Below are 21,190 nucleotides of genomic sequence, written 5' to 3' on the forward strand. Positions count from 1 at the left end.
ACATCAAGCAGATTTTCCCTGTTTCTTCTTTGGATGCAAATTTTACTCATCTTGGTCATCCGTTGATTCTTCCTGCTAAAAACAGAGTTCTTGCTTATAATTTTGTTCTGGACAAATTCTTGCAAAAATTGCCTTCTTATAAAGCCAACTTGGTTTCTCATGCTGCCCGTCTTGAGCTGATTCGTTCGGTTTTCTCGGCCATTCCTGTCTACTATATGGCTAATATCTTGTTCACTAAGAAATTGATTGCTAAGCTTACGGCTATTATTAGGATTTTTTTGGTGGACAAGTGTTCGACAAAATGACTCTACAAAGAGTCTTTGTCTTAGAGCATGGAAAGACATTTGCAACTCCAAAGATGAAGGAGGTCTAGGTGTTAGGAACTTGAAGGCCATCAATGAAAGTCTGATTTTATCTGCTGCTTGGAAGTTAGCTAAAGACCCTTCTTCTCATTTGTATCTCGTGCTTAAAGCTAAATATTTTCCTAATGCTTCCATTTGGACTGCCACTACTACTCCTCCTAAATCTGCTTTCTGGGCTTCCATTCTTAAAATGTTACCTAAGCTTAAAACTCATTCATTCTATCAAATAACGCAAGGTAACATTTCTATTTGGAGCACTCCTTGGTGTAATAATTGGAGTTCCATTCATGAGCATCTCATTCCTCAACATGCTGGTTTTGTTTACCCGGCCTTGGTTAAGGATCTTTGGCTTCCAGGTCAAAGGATTTGGAATCAAACTCTCATTTTCTCGATTTTTCAGCAACCTTTGGCTTCCATTATTGTTCATACTGATATTGTTGATGACGAAATCCCAGATTTGTTGTGTTGGGATCTTACTCCAAGTGGTATTTGTTCCTCCAAATCTGTTTACAAATTGTGTTTACAAGATATTCATGCTAATCCTAGACATGCCCCTACTGTTGTACCTTTGGATTTGAAAAATCTGCTTAAAATATTTTGGAAACAAAAGAATATGCTTCCTAGGGTGCAAACTTTTGCATGGAGACTTTTAAGAAAAGCTTTGCCTACGGGTATGCGAGCTGGTCGTTTCTCGATTCATATTTCTCAAATGTGTTGTCGATGTGGTCAATCGGAGGATGAGTTTCATCTATTTTTCCTTTGTCATTTTGCTCGTGCGGCCTGGTTTTCTTCTCCCTGGTTTCTCAAAGCTGATGTTTTAACCCAAGGCCATACTACACTGCATTCAGTGCTTATTGCTTTCATTCAAAGGAATCACCCACATGGCTCCATCCCGAATATCCTAAATTTTCTGTGGAGTCTTTGGAAAGCAAGAAATTATTTTCTTTTTGATAGAAACAAAGCTCTTCCTTATCAAGTTAGCATTGCGGCTGGTGCTTTAAATTTGGAGCCTCATGATGTTCTTTCTGGTCTTTCTATCAAGAATCAACAGGTTCAACACATTCCTGCTAGCAATCAGCTCCCCTTGCCAGGTAATTCTCTCAGGTCTGATCTTTTAGTTGTTGGGCCAAAAATTTACTCTGATGCAGCTTTCAGAACAAAAAAAGTTCCTGGCCTTCCTCCAGGTGATGTGGCTATAGGTGTTGGTATCTATATTTCTCTTCCCTCGGACCAGGGAGAAATTAATATTCAAATTCAGGCCTCCGCTTCCTCTACATCCACTCCTTTGCAGGCTGAATCTATTGCTCTTGCTTCTGCTGCTAATATAGCCTCTCGGCTCAATATTATGGATGCTACTTTTCTAACTGACTGTCTTACTCTTGCTAAATGTGCTGCTTTGGCCAACACCTTAGATCCCTCTATTCCTTGGAATATCAGAAAGGATCTTGCCATTTTTTTGCAAACATTCTGCAGCTCTTAATCCTAAAGTGTTTCATATTGCTAGAGAAGTTAATGGAGTTGCCCATAACCTTGCTCACCAGGTTTTCACAGCGAATATCAGATTTGTTGCTTTGCTCGTAATCACTCTTCTAATTCCTGCAATGTTGTATCCCTTCTTTCTAATTTCCAAATTCCTGGTATTAAGATTCACACAGTGCATTGTTACTAGCTCTTTGCTTCTTGGTTCTCCTCTGTTCAAGATACTCTGCTTCATTTGTTCTTGTAGTATTTCAGTTGCAGGGATGGACTTCTTCAGGCGCAAGGAGACTTGTTGGTGAATCTGCAGACTAAGCCAATGATTTTGGAGCTCGGCTGGACTACTATCTCTATGTTCGAAGTTCTCTTTCTTCTTTAGAACTTGATGCAAGCTATTGGAGCCCAATTTCACTCTGAAGCTGTTGGTCCAGTTGCTCTTGCTGTTGTTTCCATGGTGTATCTTTGCACTTTGAGTAGCAGAAGGGCAGTTCATGCCATCTTCTTCTTTAGGCTGCCTTCTTATGTTTAGTCATGTGGTTCATCAGAAGGGATTCTGCTCCCTTCCTGTCTTCTCCGACTTCTATTCAGCTCTTCTTTCTCAGATTCTGCAGTCTAATTCTCTCTTTCTTGCAAGCAGTTTCTGTAATCATGATGTACACTGAATTTGAGCTGAATATATTGGCACCTGTTGGTGCCTCTCTCTGTTCCAAAAAAAAAAAGCGTAGATGGAATTTGGATTTGAGGTCTTATAGCGTGGTAAATACATCATATGCATCATTGAGATCTTGATTTTTAGCTTATTTACCTTGATGATGTCCAACTAATTAAGGTAGACGCATGTAAAGCAAATGAGATTGATTAAACAAATGGCCGTCCACGAGATCCGCACTAGCCTCTTGTTTAATCATCCCACGCTGTAGACAAGCTCCAGCGCGAGTGGATTTTTCCTACTCTAGGCGCATCTCCTCCACACCAGTCCACGTGCGCCAGCCTATCGCGTCACCCTCGCTGACCTCCAAGATCCCATCCATGGCGGACGCCGGGACGCTCTCCTACCTGCCCCTCTCGCTTGCCACGGTCCTCTTCGTCCTCATCCTGCTCGGGATCCTCAGGAAGAGCAGGCGTGAGCGCAGCCTCCGGCTGCCGCCGAGCCCGCCGTCCCTGCCGGTCATCGGCCACCTGCACCTCTTCAAGAAGCCCCTCCACCGCGCGCTGGCCAACCTCGCCGCGGCGCACGGGCCGGTGCTGCTCCTCCGCTTCGGCTCCCGCCGCGTGCTCCATGTCACCGACCCAGCCGCAGCCGAAGAGTGCCTGACGGCGCACGACGTGGTCTTCGCCAACCGGCCCCGGCTCCCCTCCGCGCGCCACCTCTCCAACGGCTACACCACGCTGGGGTCCTCCAGCTACGGCGCCAACTGGCGCAACCTCCGCCGCATCGCCACCGTGGAGGTGCTCTCCGCGGGCAGCCTCCTCCGCTCCGCGGCCGTCCGCACAGACGAGGTCCGCCTCGCCGCGCGCCGTCTCTTCCTCGAGGCCGCCGCCCACGGGGCGTCGGAGCCAAGCCCCGCGCGCGCCAACGTGAAGGCGCGGGCGTTCGAGCTGGCGCTGAACATGGTGGCGCGGATGATCGCCGGGAAGCGGTACTACGGTGGCGAGGGGGACGTGCCGGAGTCGGAGGTGGAGGAGGCTGGCAGGTTCCGGGAGATGGTGCGCGAGTACTTCGCGATGCACGGGGCGTCCAACCTGCAGGACTTCCTGCCGGTGCTCGGTGTGCTGGACATCGGCGGCGCCAGGCGGCGCGCGGTGCGGCTGTCCCGGAAGCGCAACGAGTGGGCGCAGCGGCTCATCGACGAGCACCTCGCCTCCTTGGACGATGACGAGGGGAGGAGCCGCCGCGGCAGGACGATGGTCGGCGACCTGGTGGAGATGCAGGCGGCCGATCCGGAGGCGTACAGCGACAAGGTCATCAGAGCGCTCTGCCTGGTGAGTAGAAGAAGCTCTGCATCAGCATTCAGGCTGCATTTCATTAACGAGCAAAGCATTCGTCAAGCTATTTTCTCCTTGCTTTTTATACAAAAAATTTAAGAAACAAACAAACTATTTTCTCCAATCTAAGTAGCTGTTAAAATTAGTGTTGAGAATCGTGATGGAATCTTTGAGGCAGTCCAGTCCACTGACTTGGTTGGCTATTGAATTAGGTTGCTCAGGAGCTTCATTTGGTGGTTCATCCATCCTAATCACATCCTTATCAAATATTGTCAACTAATCTTCCCATCCACATCCAAATTTCCTTTATGCCGGACAGACTTTTATGTCTGCATTATAATGATGAAGCAATTTTAAAATACTTTGCGGCAAATGCAGTACTATTATGTAGTCCATGTGTTTTGCTATTGATTTTTTTTTGGATAATACTGTAGTTAGCATCAGTGCATGACATGTGGGTAACAATCAGTCTACCAGATTATCCACATTATGAACTGAACATAGGTCTATAATTAATTTATGATAATGTATGACGAACTGTTTCACCAGCTTCTTGCGATTTCCCAGGACTTCTATTGATTCCTCGGAGCACATTCATAAATCACATTGTGCCGTTACAAATGATCTTCATCATCCTTAACGCACTGCACATACACATCAACAGCTCATCATGTCAATCTTTGCTGCAACAGAGCATCCTTCAAACCGGCACAGACACCTCGTCAGGCACCATCGAATGGAGCATGGCGGAGCTGCTCAACCACCCGGACGCCATGGCGAAGGCGAGGGCGGAGCTCAACGAGGTCGTCGGCATGGGGCGCCTCCTGGAGGAAGCCGACCTTCCCAGCCTGCCCTACCTCCAGTGCATCATCACGGAGACCCTCCGGCTGCACCCAATCGCCCCGCTCCTTGCCCCACACGAGTCCTCCGCCGCCTGCTCCGTCGCAGGCTACGACATCCCGGCGGGAACCATGCTCCTTGTCAACGTCCACACGATGCACAGGGATGCGCTCGTGTGGGAGGAGCCGACAAGGTTCTCGCCAGAGAGGTTTGAAGGCGCGAGGGGCGAGGGGAAGTGGATGCTGCCATTCGGAATGGGGAGGAGAGGGTGCCCTGGCGAGGCGCTAGGCATGAACATGGTCGGACTTGCTCTGGGCACGCTGGTGCAGTGCTTTGAGTGGAGGAGGGTCGGTGAGGAGGAGGTTGACATGGCTGAAGGGCCAGGGCTGACCATGCCCATGGCTGTACCTTTGGAGGCTTTGTACTGGCCTCGTGCAGAGATGACACCGGTGCTAAGGGCACTATAGGAAAGGAACACGGGCGGTTCATTTCTGAGAAAATTCACTAATAAAAACGCAATTTCGGGATGCAGGAGAATCAGGAAGTTACCTTTGGTATCATCAACTGCTCTTAATCACAAGAAGACCATGTAGAATGTATACTCCAGCATGAATGGTTCTTAGTTCATACCAGATCACAAGCTGATCATGTAGAATGGATGTTCCATCATCAGTACTTCTTAGTTCGTACCAGATGCAAAACCCTGTTACATAAGAAGAACCAGAGGTTAGGGAGAAGCGACGAAGAAATACTGTAGACGTGCATGAAGAAAAAATTACAGAAACTAGGAGTGGAGACAGTAGAGTAATGCACCTCAAGCACAAAGAAAATCAACTGGAGCACCTAAACATGATACAAAAACAAAGTCAGGTATGGTTACTTGAGCATGTCCATGTTTTAATAGCAATGGCAAACTTCATAAGCAATAAACTTGGACCACTAGAACCAGCGAGCTTTCGCTGCGAGGCATGGCAAATGCGAATGATTTTCATAGCAATTTGTGTTGTCTGCGGCTGGCAAATTTCTTTAGCAAGCATGGCAATCTGCCCAGTTCAGTTTTTCGTCAGAACTTGACATGCTTCCTGAAGGAATTTGACATCCTCACAACAACATAAATTGCCATAAAAGAGTTTGTTTTGCCATGCCCTCCTAGGGAATGTCTGCACAATAACATTTCCCATAATCTTTATAGTAGAATTAACTCGTATACCACAGGCTGGTAGTCTCTGGTTTGTTTGGTTTTGGTTTCATATATAAAATGTGGAGCCGGGGCGGGACCTTGTTTTTCAAAAAAAAAAAACACAGGCTGGTAGGATAGTTTTCAGTCACTCAACTGAGACCAATAAGTGGCCTCAAGATTGCCCAGGACGTGCTTGAATGGGCATGAAGACAGGCAATTTTTCAAATGCCACAAATATTGACAGCCCAAGTTTGAGGATTTCCAATCCAATCACCAAATGGATAATATGTGGCTTATTGTCCATTCTCTCCATGGTAGGAAACATTTTTACCTGAAGTCCATTCAAGACATCCACAAAGCTTCAAATACAACAACATTCAGCAGCATCAATCCCTAACCTTCAGTCCTCTTCTCACGTCTACACTTACCCAGCGCAAGAGCCACCACCTTACTAGCGAGAACTCCTCAAACCAAAAAGCAACTGCCAGATGATCAGATTGCTTTGCTTCATGGTTCACGTTCAACACAAGCATCGTTACTACCAGGAAGTCGCAAGCCAGTGAATAGAGTAGTTCATGGCTGGATGATTCATGTTGGGGTAGGGCCATCATAGGATAGAACTGAAGGGTTTCCAAGATATACTAGAGCTCTTGTTCTTCCAGTAGGTCTCCTGTGCCAACGATAGTCGCTATCTTCTATGTTGCTTCTGCCATCGTTAATGAATGGTTAGCTAGCAGTTGTCGTGTCCCCACTCAGTGATGTCAATCCACGTCTGTAGGATGCGATGGTACAGAAATATCAAGTTAGGGTTAACTTTTAACACATTCATAAAGATACCATGTGTCACCGAAGAACAAATGTAATTTTACCCCAAATGAAGGATGCACTCATCTTTGAGGATGAAATAAGGATGCAAACACATACAAAGAATGATGTGCTTAGGAGAAAGGTGAACAGGACAATAACACAATGATATGCCGCATATATCAAAGAGCATCCATTAGGAAGTCCCACCTTCTAGGCTTATACAAATTTAATCTTAGCCCATGTATGAACATATAGAAGGAATCAAGGGTAAATGCCCCTGATGAAACAATGGATAGTCGATCTATTGTACTTTTGCATCAACTGTGCATGTCTATTATCTTAGTAGATACATTCCATATGTTAGCTGCAGCAATGTTTGATGCTAGCTGCTGTTTAACTATTATCCTGTCCACTGTGCAAGCTCAATAGTGGAGACATGATAGCTACATAGTACATAGCATAGTGTAGCAATGCATGGTTAGTACAAAGATTATGTGCTGCTTGAAAGAACTCAAGCCGACGATTTCAGTGATTTTCAGTTATAGATAGCACAACACAAACGGTGTTAAAATGTCCTGTTTTACAAAAATTAGGGGCATTTATTCTGTTTTATGTCGCCTCTAAAACCACCAAGATTTTATAGTTCAGTAGAACAAAGATTATTTAAGTATCAAAACTACCACAAATATCCATTGTAAGACCACATAATAACATAAAACAGAGACTGTGAAAGAGAAGAAAAGGAACAGAGCAAACTTACCATATCATACACTGTCAGTGACAAAACCGGCAATGATGAGGAAACGGTTGTAAAAATGCAATTCTGACAAACATCAAGCAACAAATATTCACCCAGATGTTCCATTCTCATATGCTGAATTCCTTGGGATCACGTTCAGCAAATGCCACTTGGCAGACTTATGCATGAACATACAGAAAAATTAGACATGCTTTATCCAGCAGAAAGAAATCGTAGACAATATTGGTAACGACTTTGTCCTGGCTTCTGTGAAATTATCTGATTAATTGAATGCAGCTATATAGTATGACATGATAACAAGATTGTCAAGATGGTGAACCCGAGTGTTTGCGTATCTATTACAGTACACAATCTAGTAGAAGCACCATTATGCATGCTTTTCAAGCCCATGACTCATTAGCCAATCACTGACTGTGTCCATTCCTCACCTAGAATATAGATGGCCTTAGTACAAATATTATTAGTACCTCTGGCATTTCAGGTAAATGTATATGGAATACAGTACTACACCTTGCAAAGTAGAATTTTTCTAAAGTGTATATGGAAAGACATACGAAGCCTAAATCTAACAAAAGCACTACATAGTGCATACAACATTGAACCTCAGGAAATCTAATGGTTGAAGGCAAAACTGAAATTTGCATCCATCAACACTCGACTGGGCTCGATCAGACCCTACTGTGACACATAACTGCTGGTACGACTGTATGAGAACAATGGAACATTAAATGATCCATCCAAATCATCTTGAATTGGTGCTCCTCAGAAAGGAATCCAAGTGAATCCTCTTCTATTCCCCACTTCCAAGGCTGCAACAATTCCCACATAAAAGTTGTACCGATACAAGAATGCTAGTAAAGACAAGGAGGCTGTAAAGAGTGACACATTACTCATGCACCTTTTTCCAGCTCCAAGGAACCAGCCAATCCAGAAATCAGTCGTCCATCTACAGTAGAATTTTGCATATCAATAAGACTTAAAAAAAATGTGGTGACATAGAACCCTTAAACCATGTCACAGTTAAGCATCTGAAAGCCAATAAAGATAAATTTGGAAGCCCTTTTGTTCCTTGCATCAACTAGCATGGAATTCAAGAATGAAACAGAATGCTGGTTCTGATTGTGAATTAGATACATTAAACCATGAAATGAAAAACTGAGGTTATCTAGCATACATTAAACCATGAAATGAAAAACAGATTGCTCATTAATCAGCAGAAACATTCTTTCTGGCAGTACCCAAAACTTCAGTATCTTACAAGATGACGAAAACAACACGTTTTAGATGTGCAGCTGATGATTAGAACTCCTCACAACTGTGAATTATCTAGCATGAGTTGTTTTCATCATTTTGTTGAGATTCTAGAGCAACCTATCAAAATTTACAGGTTGGAAGATGTATAAATATGAGGAGAGAAAATTTTGAGATTCTCCAGAAGACATAACCATACTGTCAAACAACACTAGTAATCTAGTATGGCATAACGCTAAACTACAAAATGAGATAATCTAGTATGGCATAACGTTAACCTATAAAATTTAAAAAAGAAAAACAGGAAGAGAGAACAAGCTTACCGCATCAAACACTAGGAAGTGACAGTGATGGGGGAAACCCCGTGTAAAGGTAGGCTTCGTTCACCGTAGCAGAACTTATCTCGGTGAACCTACCAACCTGCATAGTCTTGAGATCGAACCAAAAGTATGTGACATTTTGCTCAACAGGATCTCCCAAGTTCTGCTTTGGATGATCTAGCTTTATATATAAGCAGCCCTCAAATGCACCTATGATGCCTCGAAACCGGTCTCCCCATTCCTCAGGTAAGGTGATTTTGTTCAGCAGCTGCCACCGGTCACTGAAATGCATGAACGAATAAAAGTAGAGGACACATCTTTTATCCGCCCTGAAAAGATCTGAGACCACAACGGTTGTCCTGCCTTCTCCTGACTCCAGAGTGGTGATCTGATTACTGAACATCATCGAGCGGCCTGCCAGGACAGGCGAAATGTCGAGGATGGAGAACTCCATTTTGCGGGTGTCCAGCACGAGCCACCTCCGGGTGAGAGTTATCATCCAGTAGAAGCACCCGTGGGCATGGTTGCGCTGCCCCAGTCGGACACCCATGACCCTCCGCATGCTGAGCGCGTGGTGCACCGGCGGCGAAAGCGCGCTCCATTCCCGAGATCCAGAGCAGAAGGAGAACGCGACCAGCTTCCCTCGGCAGCACGCCATCCAGATGACGGCGAACGGCAGCTCCTCGCCGCGGTCGTCGTTGCCGCGAGAAGCCAGGAAGATCTCGTTGCTGCGCGACTGGAGCCCCCCGTCGTCGCCGCCGCGCTGGAGGTAGGGGTTGTCGACGGAGGCGGCGAGGGCGTCGGGGATTGGCGGGAGCAGGAGGCAGCGCCGGGAGAGCGGGTCGCAAACGGCGACCTCGGTGAAGGCCGTGGAGCCGGCGGGCGCGGCGCGGTCGAGGAGGAAGCGGCCGTCGCGGCGGTCGCGGACGAGCCAGGCGCGCGCGGGGGCCGGGAGGAAGGCGAAGGAGAAGTCGGCGGCGAGGGCGAGCGCGCGGGCGGGGCGAGCCGCGGGGTTCGGCGGGAGGGCGGGGAAGAATCCTGCGGCGGCGTCGGGGACGTAGACGCCGAGCGGGGGCGGGGCGTGGAGGGAGCGGACCCGGCGGAGGAACCGCGGGGAGGTGACGACGCGGCGGAGCGGGCCGCAGGAGGCGGAGGCGCGCGCGAGGTCAGCCGGCGACGGCAGGCGGATGAGGATGTCTGCGATGAGGTCGTCGGTGAGCGCCAGCAGGCAGCCCATCGTCGTCGTCGGCGGTGGCGGCGGTGGATCTACGGCGACGGAGAGAAGGGTGGGGAGGGGACGGGAATGCTCGGCCTGGTTGCCGCCTCGTGTTGTCCCAGAAAGAGGTCGGTTGGGCTCGGGAAGCCGGTTCCTGCGTATGGGCTCATGGGCCTAGGCCGCAGTTTTGGCCCACTGGCCGATAATATAGCGGTGGCTCACTCTCTATTTGGCCCGACGCGCATTAAAGCACGAAGATGCCATGCATGCATGCCATGTCATCTGATTCTCAAAAAAACGAAACAAATTTGTCGTCCTTCCGTCACTGAATTTGCCATCGAAAATATTTGATTTTCCATGTGCTCATACTTGACGTTTGGGCGTTATCAGATTCCTTGAAAATTACTTAAGTACAAAGTACTTCAAATATAAAAGAAATTCCCCTCAAATGGGATTTTTTTTAATCAAGGTCCTTTTTGTAAAAATATGGAATGCCGACTGGCTGATGGAGTTCAGACGTAGCTTCATATTTTGTAAAATTTGTTTTGTGTGACGGTGCTTCTATGCTCTTCTATAAATGAAAATCACGTAGAGTTCAAAGTGGAAGTGTAATATCGCCAAGCAATCCAGACCTGAAGAAGGCTTAGCCATCAGTACACTTTTGTTCACTTGTTTCATTTCCTCTAGGATGTTTCATGTAAGAAAAATAAGTTAATAAAGAACAATTCGAGCTTGATCCCAACTTTTATGTTTGCAGTTCTCTTTTGTTTTCCATGAAGGGTATCAGATCACATTAGTCACATCCCTGCCACTTTCATTTTGTGCTAGTTACCAGTATACTTCTACATGTTGCAATTACGAAGGAAAAATATAGCTGTTATTCTATTGTTTCTTGTAAAAAAATGCATCCTTCTGCTTCTATGCCCATCTTAAGATAGTTGTTGTTACATTGAGTTTGCCGCAGTACGTATCTTCTGGTGCTTCTTGCCCTCATGACTTAGATGTCTTGTTGGACGTGATGCACTGCATCAATCTCCTATTCTCTGAAATTGGCTCAAGGGGAATACGTAGCGGAGAGGACCGATAACCTATATGATAATTGCAAGTTCATTGCCAGTTTATCTGCGTTAATTCCTCAATCTACTACATCCGACCAAGCGAGTACATCTTCTTTCCTTAGATCCGTTGACATATGTATTGTTGATCGAAAGACTTTTTAGGTAATCTCCATTGTTATTTCCCCTCTATTCCTCCCACTAAGCATCATCTTCACTTTTTTTTTTTGTTTCTAGCTCTTCCCATTCCCTAAATGACATGCATTCCTGAAGCTACTACATCAAACCAAGTAGAAAATCCTTCTTTCTTACTTCTGTTTGATCTTTTCTCGTTGTAATTTGTGGTCGACAGTCTGCTCATGTCGAAAGCCTATCTTGCTTTCTCCCTTTTCTTTCTTATTTCGAGCTGCGTTAATTACATAATTACTAATTTTCGATATCCAGGTACTGAAGCAGCCTACATGAACATCTGATTCGATAGGTTTCAGTCGGAGAACTAGTATTCAATCTTCATGGTTGCTGTTTCATAAGTTATATCTTCAAGTGATATGAATAAGATTTAACTCATTTGGATGTGACACCGTAAATTGAATGAGTGAAAATTCTTGCACGTATGGTGGGACCATGCTCACGCTTGTAGGCAATGTTTTGGATGCTCACGCTTGCTAAAGAAATCTTATCCTGAATCAACTTTGTTGGACGAATGCTCGACCGGCAGCGCGGCGGTTGCCTTGATCTGAAGCGAGGGGCCGGCTTGTATACCTCCAGGGAAGCATCCTGAGTAGCCAGGAGCCCAGGACAAATTAGTTATTTCTGCTGTTTTGTTAGTTCTATATCGCGGGAATGGTTTTGGTTGTTGCTGGCCTGGCACTCGAGCCCGGTCCAGATGCTTATACCGTGACTCTCTTGGGGTTCCTTCTGATGTAAGGGGAAAATCGTTAGCCAAGGCATTAGTTGGTTACCCTATGTATGAACTCTTGAAGATCTTTATACATGTCAAAAGTTTATGGTTCAACAGTATGAGAATTTGGAATTTCATGCTGCAGAGAGAACACATCTGCTGCTCAGGTGGATGGACATGGCTGAATGTGAAAATTAGTGTAACGGATGTACGCTATGCACTCTCATAGACAAGTTATGTATAAAAAATAACATATTGTTTAGTCCAATAACTAAACACGTATTTTCAAAAAAGCAAACCAAAATTTAAATTAAAAAAAACACAGAAGGGAAAACAAAACAGCCACAACAAAAGTTTCATATCCAACATCTGGAGTAAAAATAATTGAGTTTTTTTTTAAATCAGGCAACTGAGTATAATATAGCCTGGAATACATATTGCAAAGCACCTAGGAATTTGGAGGGATTAACCACATGAGAGTAGGACAACCATTGGCCATGTAGTATCTGAACGACGTGATCCTATCCACGGCACTGATTTTGCGGTCTTTCGTGCGATACATATGGTTGCCATTGTCACACATGTTCAGTTGCACGACATCACTGATACTGCTTGCGTGGGGATGGTTGTAGTAGATGTGGTTTCTCTCCACATCGCCATGACAGCCTCTTGGCACGTGCACAAAATTGGAGTATGGCACACTCAAGAACAAGGCATGGTTGTCCAATGACATCACTTCTGCCCACATGTAGTCATATTCGGTTGTCTTGTCTTTGTCAATTTTGCTGAGCTCAAACACCTTGAAGAAAACCTCACCCTCCTGTGACCACTTGGTCCTTTGTGCCATAAATAGCTTGTCATTGTGCGTGAAAATGTAGTTGATCCTGGGGTTTCCCCACGAATATATGCGGCTAGGTTCTTGGATGCGCAGTGGGTATGTGGCGCTGACCACCGACGCAGTGGGGTCGAACATGAATAAGTCGTTATGGTTGTTTATGCCATAGAGCGTGCCACGGCAGAAGGCAATGTCTGAGAAGAAGATAGGCTGTACTGACATCGACCACCCGCGGTCTCGGCATCCAACCTTGCACAGCCCGAGCGTGCTCCTGTTCGTCAAGATGGCGGCAAGGATGCAGCGTTTTGAGGTGGGGTCCTCTGAGAAGATGATCTTCTGGACTGGTGCGTCTAAGATCCTTCGTTGCACGGCAGAAAGTGGCACCTCGATGCCAGAAAAGAGGTTCACGATCACCAGCGAGGTAGCGGCATTACCGGTGGACGCGGCGACGATCCAGCCACCATCATGAGATCCGACTAGCCGCATGCCGATCGCTTTGGCCGGGAGGGGAATGCGAAACACCGTGCCATCCACGGGGCTGAACACGCGCTCTGCCGCGCCGTCCTCGTACGGCGAGAGGATCAACCACGGGAGAGCTGGCTGCGGCGGTCGCCACGATAAGACATGGCGCCATGAGTTGCACACGCCGGTGAAGCGTACTCGATCGAGCGGTGAAGGGATCCTGGAGTAGACCACACTGAGAGGATCGACAGGGAGCCTGGACCACGCGTCGTCTGCAGCCGCCGCCGGAGACGCGCTCATCTGCGCTGCCGTCGTTTGTTTTGCCCCAGCCTGCGCCGCCATGCTTCTCTCTCTCTCGTACGTCCGGTTACAACTTACAGCAAACTAGTCTAGGTTCGTTGTTGGCTATTTCAGAGTTGGAATCGTCACGTGGGGTAGGTAAAGCAAACAGGTTTTCCACGCAACTGCTTGATCCTTATATCGCCAAGGACACTAGTTACTCGTTCAAATTATTCCACAAATTTGAGACTCGTCGGAACAGAAATAACTTTTTTGTAAATCTTCTAGTAAAATGATAGTATGATTTTATAAACTAATAATCAAATAAAGTATTCCCTCCGATTCATATTACTTGTCGCTCAAACGGATGTATCTAGACGTATTTCAGTGCTATACATTTGTTTGCGCGAGAAGTAATATGAATTGGAGGGAGTAGTACTGTACTTCAGATCGAGGTTGCTGAAACAAATGCAAACAACATAGATTTCAGATAAAATCAAAAGTTATATCACGGGTTTTTGAAGTTTTGGTCTCTAGCTTCACTTTTTGACGCTCGATACCTCAGATAAAAAAACGGTAGAAGGTAGATTAACTTCAAGTTTTTTGAATAGCCATGTGAGAACTATGTACTGTTGAGTGACCCGTGACCGGGAAACCACCCCATGCATGTCAGGATATAGAACTGTTGCTTCGTTGCTATACAGTTGAGAAGAATACCACGATCGCAAGAGAATGGAAGTGAGCTTCTCCGGCCAAGACAAACTAGACACCACCACAATCAGCACCACCAGCACAAGTCAGGCCGAATCACAGTTCACAGGCAGATCCTTTTGTCCATGAGACCAAAACAAACCATAGGATCATTGCATGGTGGGTGTGTTTCGTGGATGTGACTGCTAATCCTTGTGATTGGCGTTGTAATGACCGAAAGGCTTGTATCCGGGTTTTTTTTTTGCCTCTTATCCTATCAATATATGATACGGGTGCTTGTGCGTATTCTAGAAAAGAAAAACATACGATCTTTGGTATCGCCCATGACGACCATACAAAGACATGCTAAAACCATGCGACTTTTATTCCAAATGACATTGCCTCCATCACTCATATGTTGTCCGCGATGACACAAATACTAAACATATAAAAAAAAAACCACTCGAAGCTACAATCTGTGGTTTGACATACCTCTCGATGCCAAAAGGTTGCCGAAGGCGAGGGGAACTGGTAGGAAACAGAAGCATGTCCGAAATTTGGAGGTCACCAACCATCGGAATTACTGAAATGTCAGAAAATTCATTGACATTTTCAAGCTTGGCTCTCACATCCCCCCCCCCCCTCCTTCACCTCTCTTCATTCTTCTTCCCATGCTCCTCTGATCGTACAACTCATCCGTACAACTCATCTTCTCTAGAAGACGCGGTTTAGTATGCGATTGGTATGACTAGGCACCGAACACTTGGTATGGAGCTATCACATTCGAAAAATTCAATATCTTGTTTAGTGTTTGAATACATATTTATATGTAATGCATTCTCCGGTTCGCAGCGGCAATGAGCTTAGATTTATCCTACAAGCACCGGCCGAGTGATGATGAGAGGATGAGCTGTATTAGAGGATTGGAGGAAGAAAGAATTTGAGAGGGCTACATATACTACTACATTATTTTCTTCTGAATTCTATGAAGTAGAAAATGTCAGTCCTTTGGCCGTATTCCCACAAGGTTATTTGCTGCTACAATACCTATAACCTAGGTGCTACTGATGAATAGTATTTTACATGGAAGTAACTTTTTTTTGCCCAAATAGTCAAATATGAGTAGTCTGTGTAACTACTGATGGATAGTTTCTTCACCAAAATGTCATGACAAAAATGCGATTATTTGTTGATCGAAGCAGGACACATTTGATTTAAAGTCGCCTCTCTCCAAATGCTATACAAGTTATAGTATGCTATAGAAATGCGTCATTAGTCCATGAACTCAAACTGATTGCACACTTTAGGCCAACAACTCAAGAAGTGATCGAATTTGGTCCGCAAACTCGTTGATTTGATCAAATAAGGCCAAAACCGGCCCGAGAGTAAAAGAACCGGCCACGCGGATGCCATGTCATCGTTCCGTTGACCATTCATGAGTTCACTATTTTTACAGGGGTGTATCTGCAAATTGACCGATTTTTTTTACAAACCATCCTAAGGGCGTATATAGACTGAAAAAGTATTAAAAAAAACCTTGCATCGCCCAGTACTTGAACTTGGGTCGACCGGAATTTTGATTGCCTCAGTGACCACCGCACCTACACCGCACACGCGCAATAAATTTCAGCCTACTGCATATGTACGTAGAATCAGGAGAGAGAAAAAAACAGAAGATCCCTCCAGATCGTTTTTCAATCATGCGATCCCTTTCCTTCTGTTTCGCTTGACTGTTGCCTTGTTTGTCGCTAGATCGTAGCGTTCCATGGTTTCGTCTGCCTTCTGTGACAAGCAGGTTAGGACGACGCACCTCCGCAAACGACCACGGCGGTCGTCCTCTCGATGCCGTCTAGCCGCAGATGGCGCCGCGGCTGCGCGAACGGAGCGCCCCCGCACCCTCATATGGTATGTATCTTCTTCCGTTGTCCCAGAGAGAGACAGAGTTCGGAGTCTGATGACAGCGACCAGTTGGATTCAGATGCAGATTTCTTTGATAGTGACAATGACCCATTAGATGGGGATGATGACATCTTTGCTGCATTTGTGGACCATGATGTCATAGATGCAATGATTACTATCAAAGGCAAAAAAGTAGTTGAAGTAAATGAGGATGGTAAGGACAAGAGGAAGAAGAAGAAGAAGAAAAGTAAAAAGGAAAATTCTGATGAGGAGTTGCTTCTTCCAGATTCAGATGACGAGAACTTCAATTTTAAGTTCAAGTCTTTTGCTGAACATGACATGGCAGACCCGGAGTTCAAGATTGGAATGACTTTTTCAACAGTTGAGCAGTTGAGAGAAGCAATATCTGAGTATAGCATAAAGAATAGAGTGGCTTTGCACAAGACTAGAAATTGTAGAACCAGGGTTGAGGTGGTCTGTGCTGAAGGTTGCCCCTGGTATTTGTATGTGACAGAAGACAGCAGGTCCAAGAGCTTGCTTGTGAAGAGATATGTTAATGAGCACACATGTAGCAGAGAGTGGGCTATCAAGGCAATGACTGCTCCCTATCTTGCCAAAAAATATGTGGAAGAAATAAGAGACAATGAGAACATTGATGCAAAGTCATTTGGCAATAAGGTGCAAAAGGACTACAATTTGGCTCTTGGCAGAATGAAGCTGCAAAGGGCAAAGAAGAGAGAAATGGCTATTATCAGAGGAGATGAGGAGAAGCAATATAATTTGCTTTGGGATTATGCGAAAGAGATTAGGAGATCAAACCCTGGGAGCAGTGTCTTTCTTAATTTGGATGCAAATGGTTTGTTTGAAACTATGTACTTTTCTCTTGATGCATGCAAGAGGGGCTTTCTGGAGGGTTGCAGGCCAATTCTTTTCTTTGATGGTTGTCACTTGAAGACAAGGCATGGTGGTGTTATGTTGACAGCAATAGGTATTGACCCTAATGATTGTATCTTCCCAATTGCCATGGCTGTGGTAGATGTAGAGTGCAAAAACAGTTGGAAATGGTTCATGAACACTTTGAAGCATGACCTGAACATCCACGACCACACGACAGCCTTTACTCTTATGTCAGATAAGCAGAAAGGGCTGATACTTGCAGTGTAGGAAGAATTTCCAGACAGTGAACATAGGTTCTGTGTAAGACATCTCTACCAAAACTTCAACACGATTCACAAGGGGGAAGTTTTGAAGAATCAACTCTGGGCTTGTGCAAGATCTAGTAACAAGCCACAATATGAAAGAAACATGGACAAATTGAAGGCTCTGAGTCCTGAAGCATATGCATGGCTTGATAAGCACCCACCAAACCAATGGTGTAGGGCTTTCTTTGATTGTTTCTGTAAGAGTGACACACTCCTCAATAATCATTGTGAAGTGTTCAACAAGTAAGTTACCGAATGATTGTATTACGTGTTCTCAATAATGTAGTTTTGTTGTTGTTGTTGTTGTTGTTGTTGTTGTTGTTGTTGTTGTTGTTGTTGTTGTTGTTGTCGTACAAATCACCAGAGTTATTGGAGCATGATAAAATCTTGAGAAAAACTAGATAACAGAACCACATATGTCTAATATTTTTGCTAATAATTTCAGAATTTTATAAGTTTCAAAAATATTTTTAAAATTAATTCTTTGCATGCTGGTTTGTTTTGACAGTTTCTTCTGCAACTTGTATGTTAGCTACTGAGTATATGTTTGTGTAGTTTTTGGAGTCTTCTTGATCATGCTTTGTATTACATGTTGACGCAGATATATAGTAGATGCAAGAGAGCTTCCAATCATGAGTATGTGGGAAAAGATTAGGGGCCAGATTATGCACAGGATGTATGATTATGCAAACACTTGTGAGAACAAATGGACTGGCAACATTTGTCCCAAAATCATGGACAAGATGCGTAAAAATGAGGACTATGCTAGTGATTGTTTTGCTTATCCTTCTGGCCACAGAGTATACGAAGTGAAGAGCAAAGATAACACCTATGAGGTGAAGATGAATGAAAAAACTTGTGATTGCAGAAGATGGCAACTAACGGCCATTCCATGTTCGCATGCCATTTCCTGCATGAGAAAAGAGAGAATAAAGCTAGAAACCCATATAGCTAGTTTCTATACAAGAGAAAGGTACATGAAAGCATATGGAAATACTTTTTGGCCAGTAAGGGATAAATCTTTCTGGGAAAAGACACATGGTAGGGATGTGGGAGCACCTTTGTATGAAAAGAAAGCTGGGAGGAAATCAAACAAAAGGAGAGAGCACCCATCGGAGAAGGAGGAAGGGACGATACTTAGCAAGCATGGTGTGAAGATGCATTGCAGCTTTTGTAGGGATCCTAATCACAAGAGGCCTTCATGCCCTGAATTACATCCCGAACTCAAGTTGGAACCACAAAGGAGGACAAATGATGATGACAATGTTGGTGATCCTTCTGTGGTAGAGGTAAAGAAAACTATATAATTATATTTTTGTTACTATTGTTATTGTTGGTCATCGTTTCTTCTTTATACTGTTTTGCAGAACATTGTATCCGAGGAGGGCAATCCTGAGTTGATTCCCACACAATGTAGTAGGACTTTTGTAGTTGAGCTCATGGAGAAGGAAGTAAGAATAGTTTTAACTATTTATATGTTGATCTATATATTTTGTATGGTTTTAATGTGACGTAATCCCTATGATCTATTTCGCAGGTGGAAGAGTTGTCAAATCCAACAAGGAGGAATAAAGGTCCACTTCCTGCAAATGCATTTATTCAGGACCATATAAGTGAATTTCCTTCTCCGAGGGCAACAACGGCAACAAGGGCTGGCATGGACATAGCAAGAGGTAGAGGAAGGGGAGGAGGAAGGGGAAGAGGGAGAGGCAGAGCCAAGTCTTCTTCTCTTACAAATAATGTAAGTGGTTCAGATATTGCTTCAAGTGTAGATGTGGAAAATTTAATAGAAAGAACAAGAGCAAGCGTGAGAGGGACAGGGACAGGGAGAGCAAGAGTGAGAGGAGGAGCAACCGATGGTACTGCTACCCATGTTGAAGGAAGTAGTGCTACTGCTAGTAGTGTGCAACAAGGAGGAGGGACAAGTGTTGCCCACGCTGCACCAAGAGCAAGAAGAGCGAGAAAAACAAAAAGACCAGTGCCTGGAGGTGATCATTGGAATGGTTATGAGCACTCAAGATAGTATCAGTTGCTCTACAGAAATAAGTAGAATGTTTAAGTGCAAGTATGTGCAACCTGCTTGTAATGCAATTTCAAATGGTTTCAGAACTATGTTTTGGAAGCTTTTAGAACTACGTGTTGTCACTGTTTAAAAACTATGGAATAAGTGCAAGTATGTGCAACTTGCTTGTAATACTTTTTCAAACGGGTTACAGAATGATGTGTTGGATGGTTTTAGAACTATGTGATCATTTGGATTTTTTAAAAACTACCAATGATATTGTCATTGAAGTCATGTTCTATATATTTTCTGTAGTGTGAGTGTATATTGAATGTGAGGTTTTGTATTGTCGTCAAGATTTATACATATTACTTTGATATTCTCTGAAACCCACTGATTTTATATACATATTTAACAATGATTACGTGAAGATATATATAGTAGCCTGCCTATTTGAACATAAATCACGTCATGGTGCATTGGTCTGGAAGCCAACTTCTAACCCAGACTGCCTGTGTTCAAATACTATAGGACACACGTTTTAATATTTATTTTTTCTCCTGATTCAGCATAAATATATATACTCGGCACCGTGTTAGTTTGCGAACTTTGTGTTATTCCAATGGTTGGTGATGTGTTGCCTGTTCAGAACGGCCAAGGTTCAAGTCTTGGGCAACACAATTTTTAATACTTTTTTGCTCCAAACGCCCTTAATTAGCATGGTCTATGAGAAAAAAAAACCCGACCAATTTGCAAATAAAACCATATAAAAATAGTGAATTTTTAATACTTTTTTGCTCCAAACGCCCTTAATTAGCATGGTCTATGAGAAAAAAAACCCCGACCAATTTGCAAATAAAACCATATAAAAATAGTGAATTCACAAGCACTCAAAGGATCAATGACATGGCATCCACGTGGCCGGTTTTTTCCTGGTCAGACCGGTTTTGAACTTATTTGATCAAATCAACGAGTTTGCAGACCAAATCTGATCACTTCTCGAGTTCTTGGACTAAAACGTGCAATCAAGTTGAGTTCATGGACTAGTGGCGCATTTCACTCTTTGGAAATAGTGTTTTGCGTAAAAATATCAATTATATCATAACTTAAGATATAAAATGTCAATTACATAACAAAATTGTCCAAGAGCAATACATGCATAAGCAGTTAACCACATACACCAAAAATAGTCTCCAGTTGTCTACAAGGGCCCAATACATGGCATAAACACACAAAATAGATAATTCTATATAAGATAGGGTTTACAGAACCGCGCTACTGCTACTTTAGGTAGCTATAGCCCTGGTTACATAAACGCGCTACTGCTAGCTATAGCGCGTGTCAAATAATAGCGCTACTACTATCATTTTCTTTTTCTTTTTCTTTTCTTTTTTTTTCTTTTCCTTTTTTCTTTTCTTTTATTTTATTTTCTTTTCATTTTCTTTTTTCCTTTTCTTTTTCATGTGGTCAAGTTCAAACTTAGCAGTAGCGCCTTGTCCTAAAAACGCGCGGCTACTATACCATTAGCAGTAGCTCTGTTTGCAGAAGGGCGGTACTACTAAACCTAGCCTGTCGGCAACGGTGTGGCAGTTGTAGTAGTAGCTCGTTCTCTTCTTCCTGCGCTATTGCTATGTGGATAACAGTAGCGCCCTTTGTAGTTAGCAGTA

General features: G+C 44.1%; 3 protein-coding genes across 4 annotated transcripts; 2 read left to right on the top strand and 1 right to left on the bottom strand.

The window, feature by feature from the left end:
* The first annotated feature begins 2,537 nt into the window (after positions 1–2,537).
* LOC123051213 (cytochrome P450 81Q32) lies at positions 2,538–5,346 on the top strand. Its single transcript, XM_044474026.1, has 2 exons — positions 2,538–3,821; positions 4,517–5,346. The coding sequence occupies exons 1-2, from the start codon at positions 2,868–2,870 to the stop codon at positions 5,129–5,131; spliced, it is 1,569 nt and encodes a 522-aa protein (XP_044329961.1). The 5' UTR covers positions 2,538–2,867; the 3' UTR covers positions 5,132–5,346.
* A 2,312-nt stretch (positions 5,347–7,658) lies between these two features.
* On the bottom strand, positions 7,659–10,312 carry LOC123051215 (uncharacterized). 2 transcript variants are annotated; one of them, XR_006423968.1, is made up of 3 exons: positions 8,986–10,312; positions 8,310–8,357; positions 7,659–8,220 (listed from the first exon to the last, which is right to left on the bottom strand). XR_006423968.1 is itself a non-coding variant. In XM_044474027.1 (2 exons), the coding sequence occupies exon 1, from the start codon at positions 10,217–10,219 to the stop codon at positions 8,990–8,992; it is 1,230 nt and encodes a 409-aa protein (XP_044329962.1). In that variant the 5' UTR covers positions 10,220–10,312; the 3' UTR covers positions 7,659–8,357; positions 8,986–8,989. The 2 variants fall into 2 exon arrangements, 1 of the variants encoding a protein (XP_044329962.1); XM_044474027.1 differs by having other exon boundaries at positions 7,659–8,357.
* Positions 10,313–18,136: 7,824 nt separating this feature from the next.
* On the top strand, positions 18,137–19,773 carry LOC123048435 (uncharacterized). The gene is made up of 3 exons (XM_044471539.1): positions 18,137–18,810; positions 18,889–18,972; positions 19,059–19,773. Exons 1-3 carry the CDS (start codon positions 18,154–18,156, stop codon positions 19,542–19,544), a joined length of 1,227 nt encoding a protein of 408 aa, XP_044327474.1. The 5' UTR covers positions 18,137–18,153; the 3' UTR covers positions 19,545–19,773.
* Positions 19,774–21,190: the final 1,417 nt, after the last annotated feature.

Source organism: Triticum aestivum, chromosome 2D (genome assembly GCF_018294505.1).
Source record: "Triticum aestivum cultivar Chinese Spring chromosome 2D, IWGSC CS RefSeq v2.1, whole genome shotgun sequence".
NCBI classification, from domain to species: Eukaryota; Viridiplantae; Streptophyta; class Magnoliopsida; order Poales; family Poaceae; genus Triticum; species Triticum aestivum.

What these genes read in the sequence shown, in the direction of transcription:
- LOC123048435 (XM_044471539.1), top strand. Translation starts at nt 18,154, where the DNA reads ATGAGTATGTGGGAAAAGATTAGGGGCCAGATTATGCACAGGATGTAT. An exon ending in GTGATCCTTCTGTGGTAGAG is followed by an intron (nt 18,811 to 18,888) that starts GTAAAGAAAACT and finishes ACTGTTTTGCAG; the next exon opens with AACATTGTATCCGAGGAGGG. An exon ending in TTGAGCTCATGGAGAAGGAA is followed by an intron (nt 18,973 to 19,058) that starts GTAAGAATAGTT and finishes TCTATTTCGCAG; the next exon opens with GTGGAAGAGTTGTCAAATCC.
- LOC123051213 (XM_044474026.1), top strand. Translation starts at nt 2,868, where the DNA reads ATGGCGGACGCCGGGACGCTCTCCTACCTGCCCCTCTCGCTTGCCACG. An exon ending in TCATCAGAGCGCTCTGCCTG is followed by an intron (nt 3,822 to 4,516) that starts GTGAGTAGAAGA and finishes TTGCTGCAACAG; the next exon opens with AGCATCCTTCAAACCGGCAC.
- LOC123051215 (XM_044474027.1), bottom strand. Translation starts at nt 10,219, where the DNA reads ATGGGCTGCCTGCTGGCGCTCACCGACGACCTCATCGCAGACATCCTC.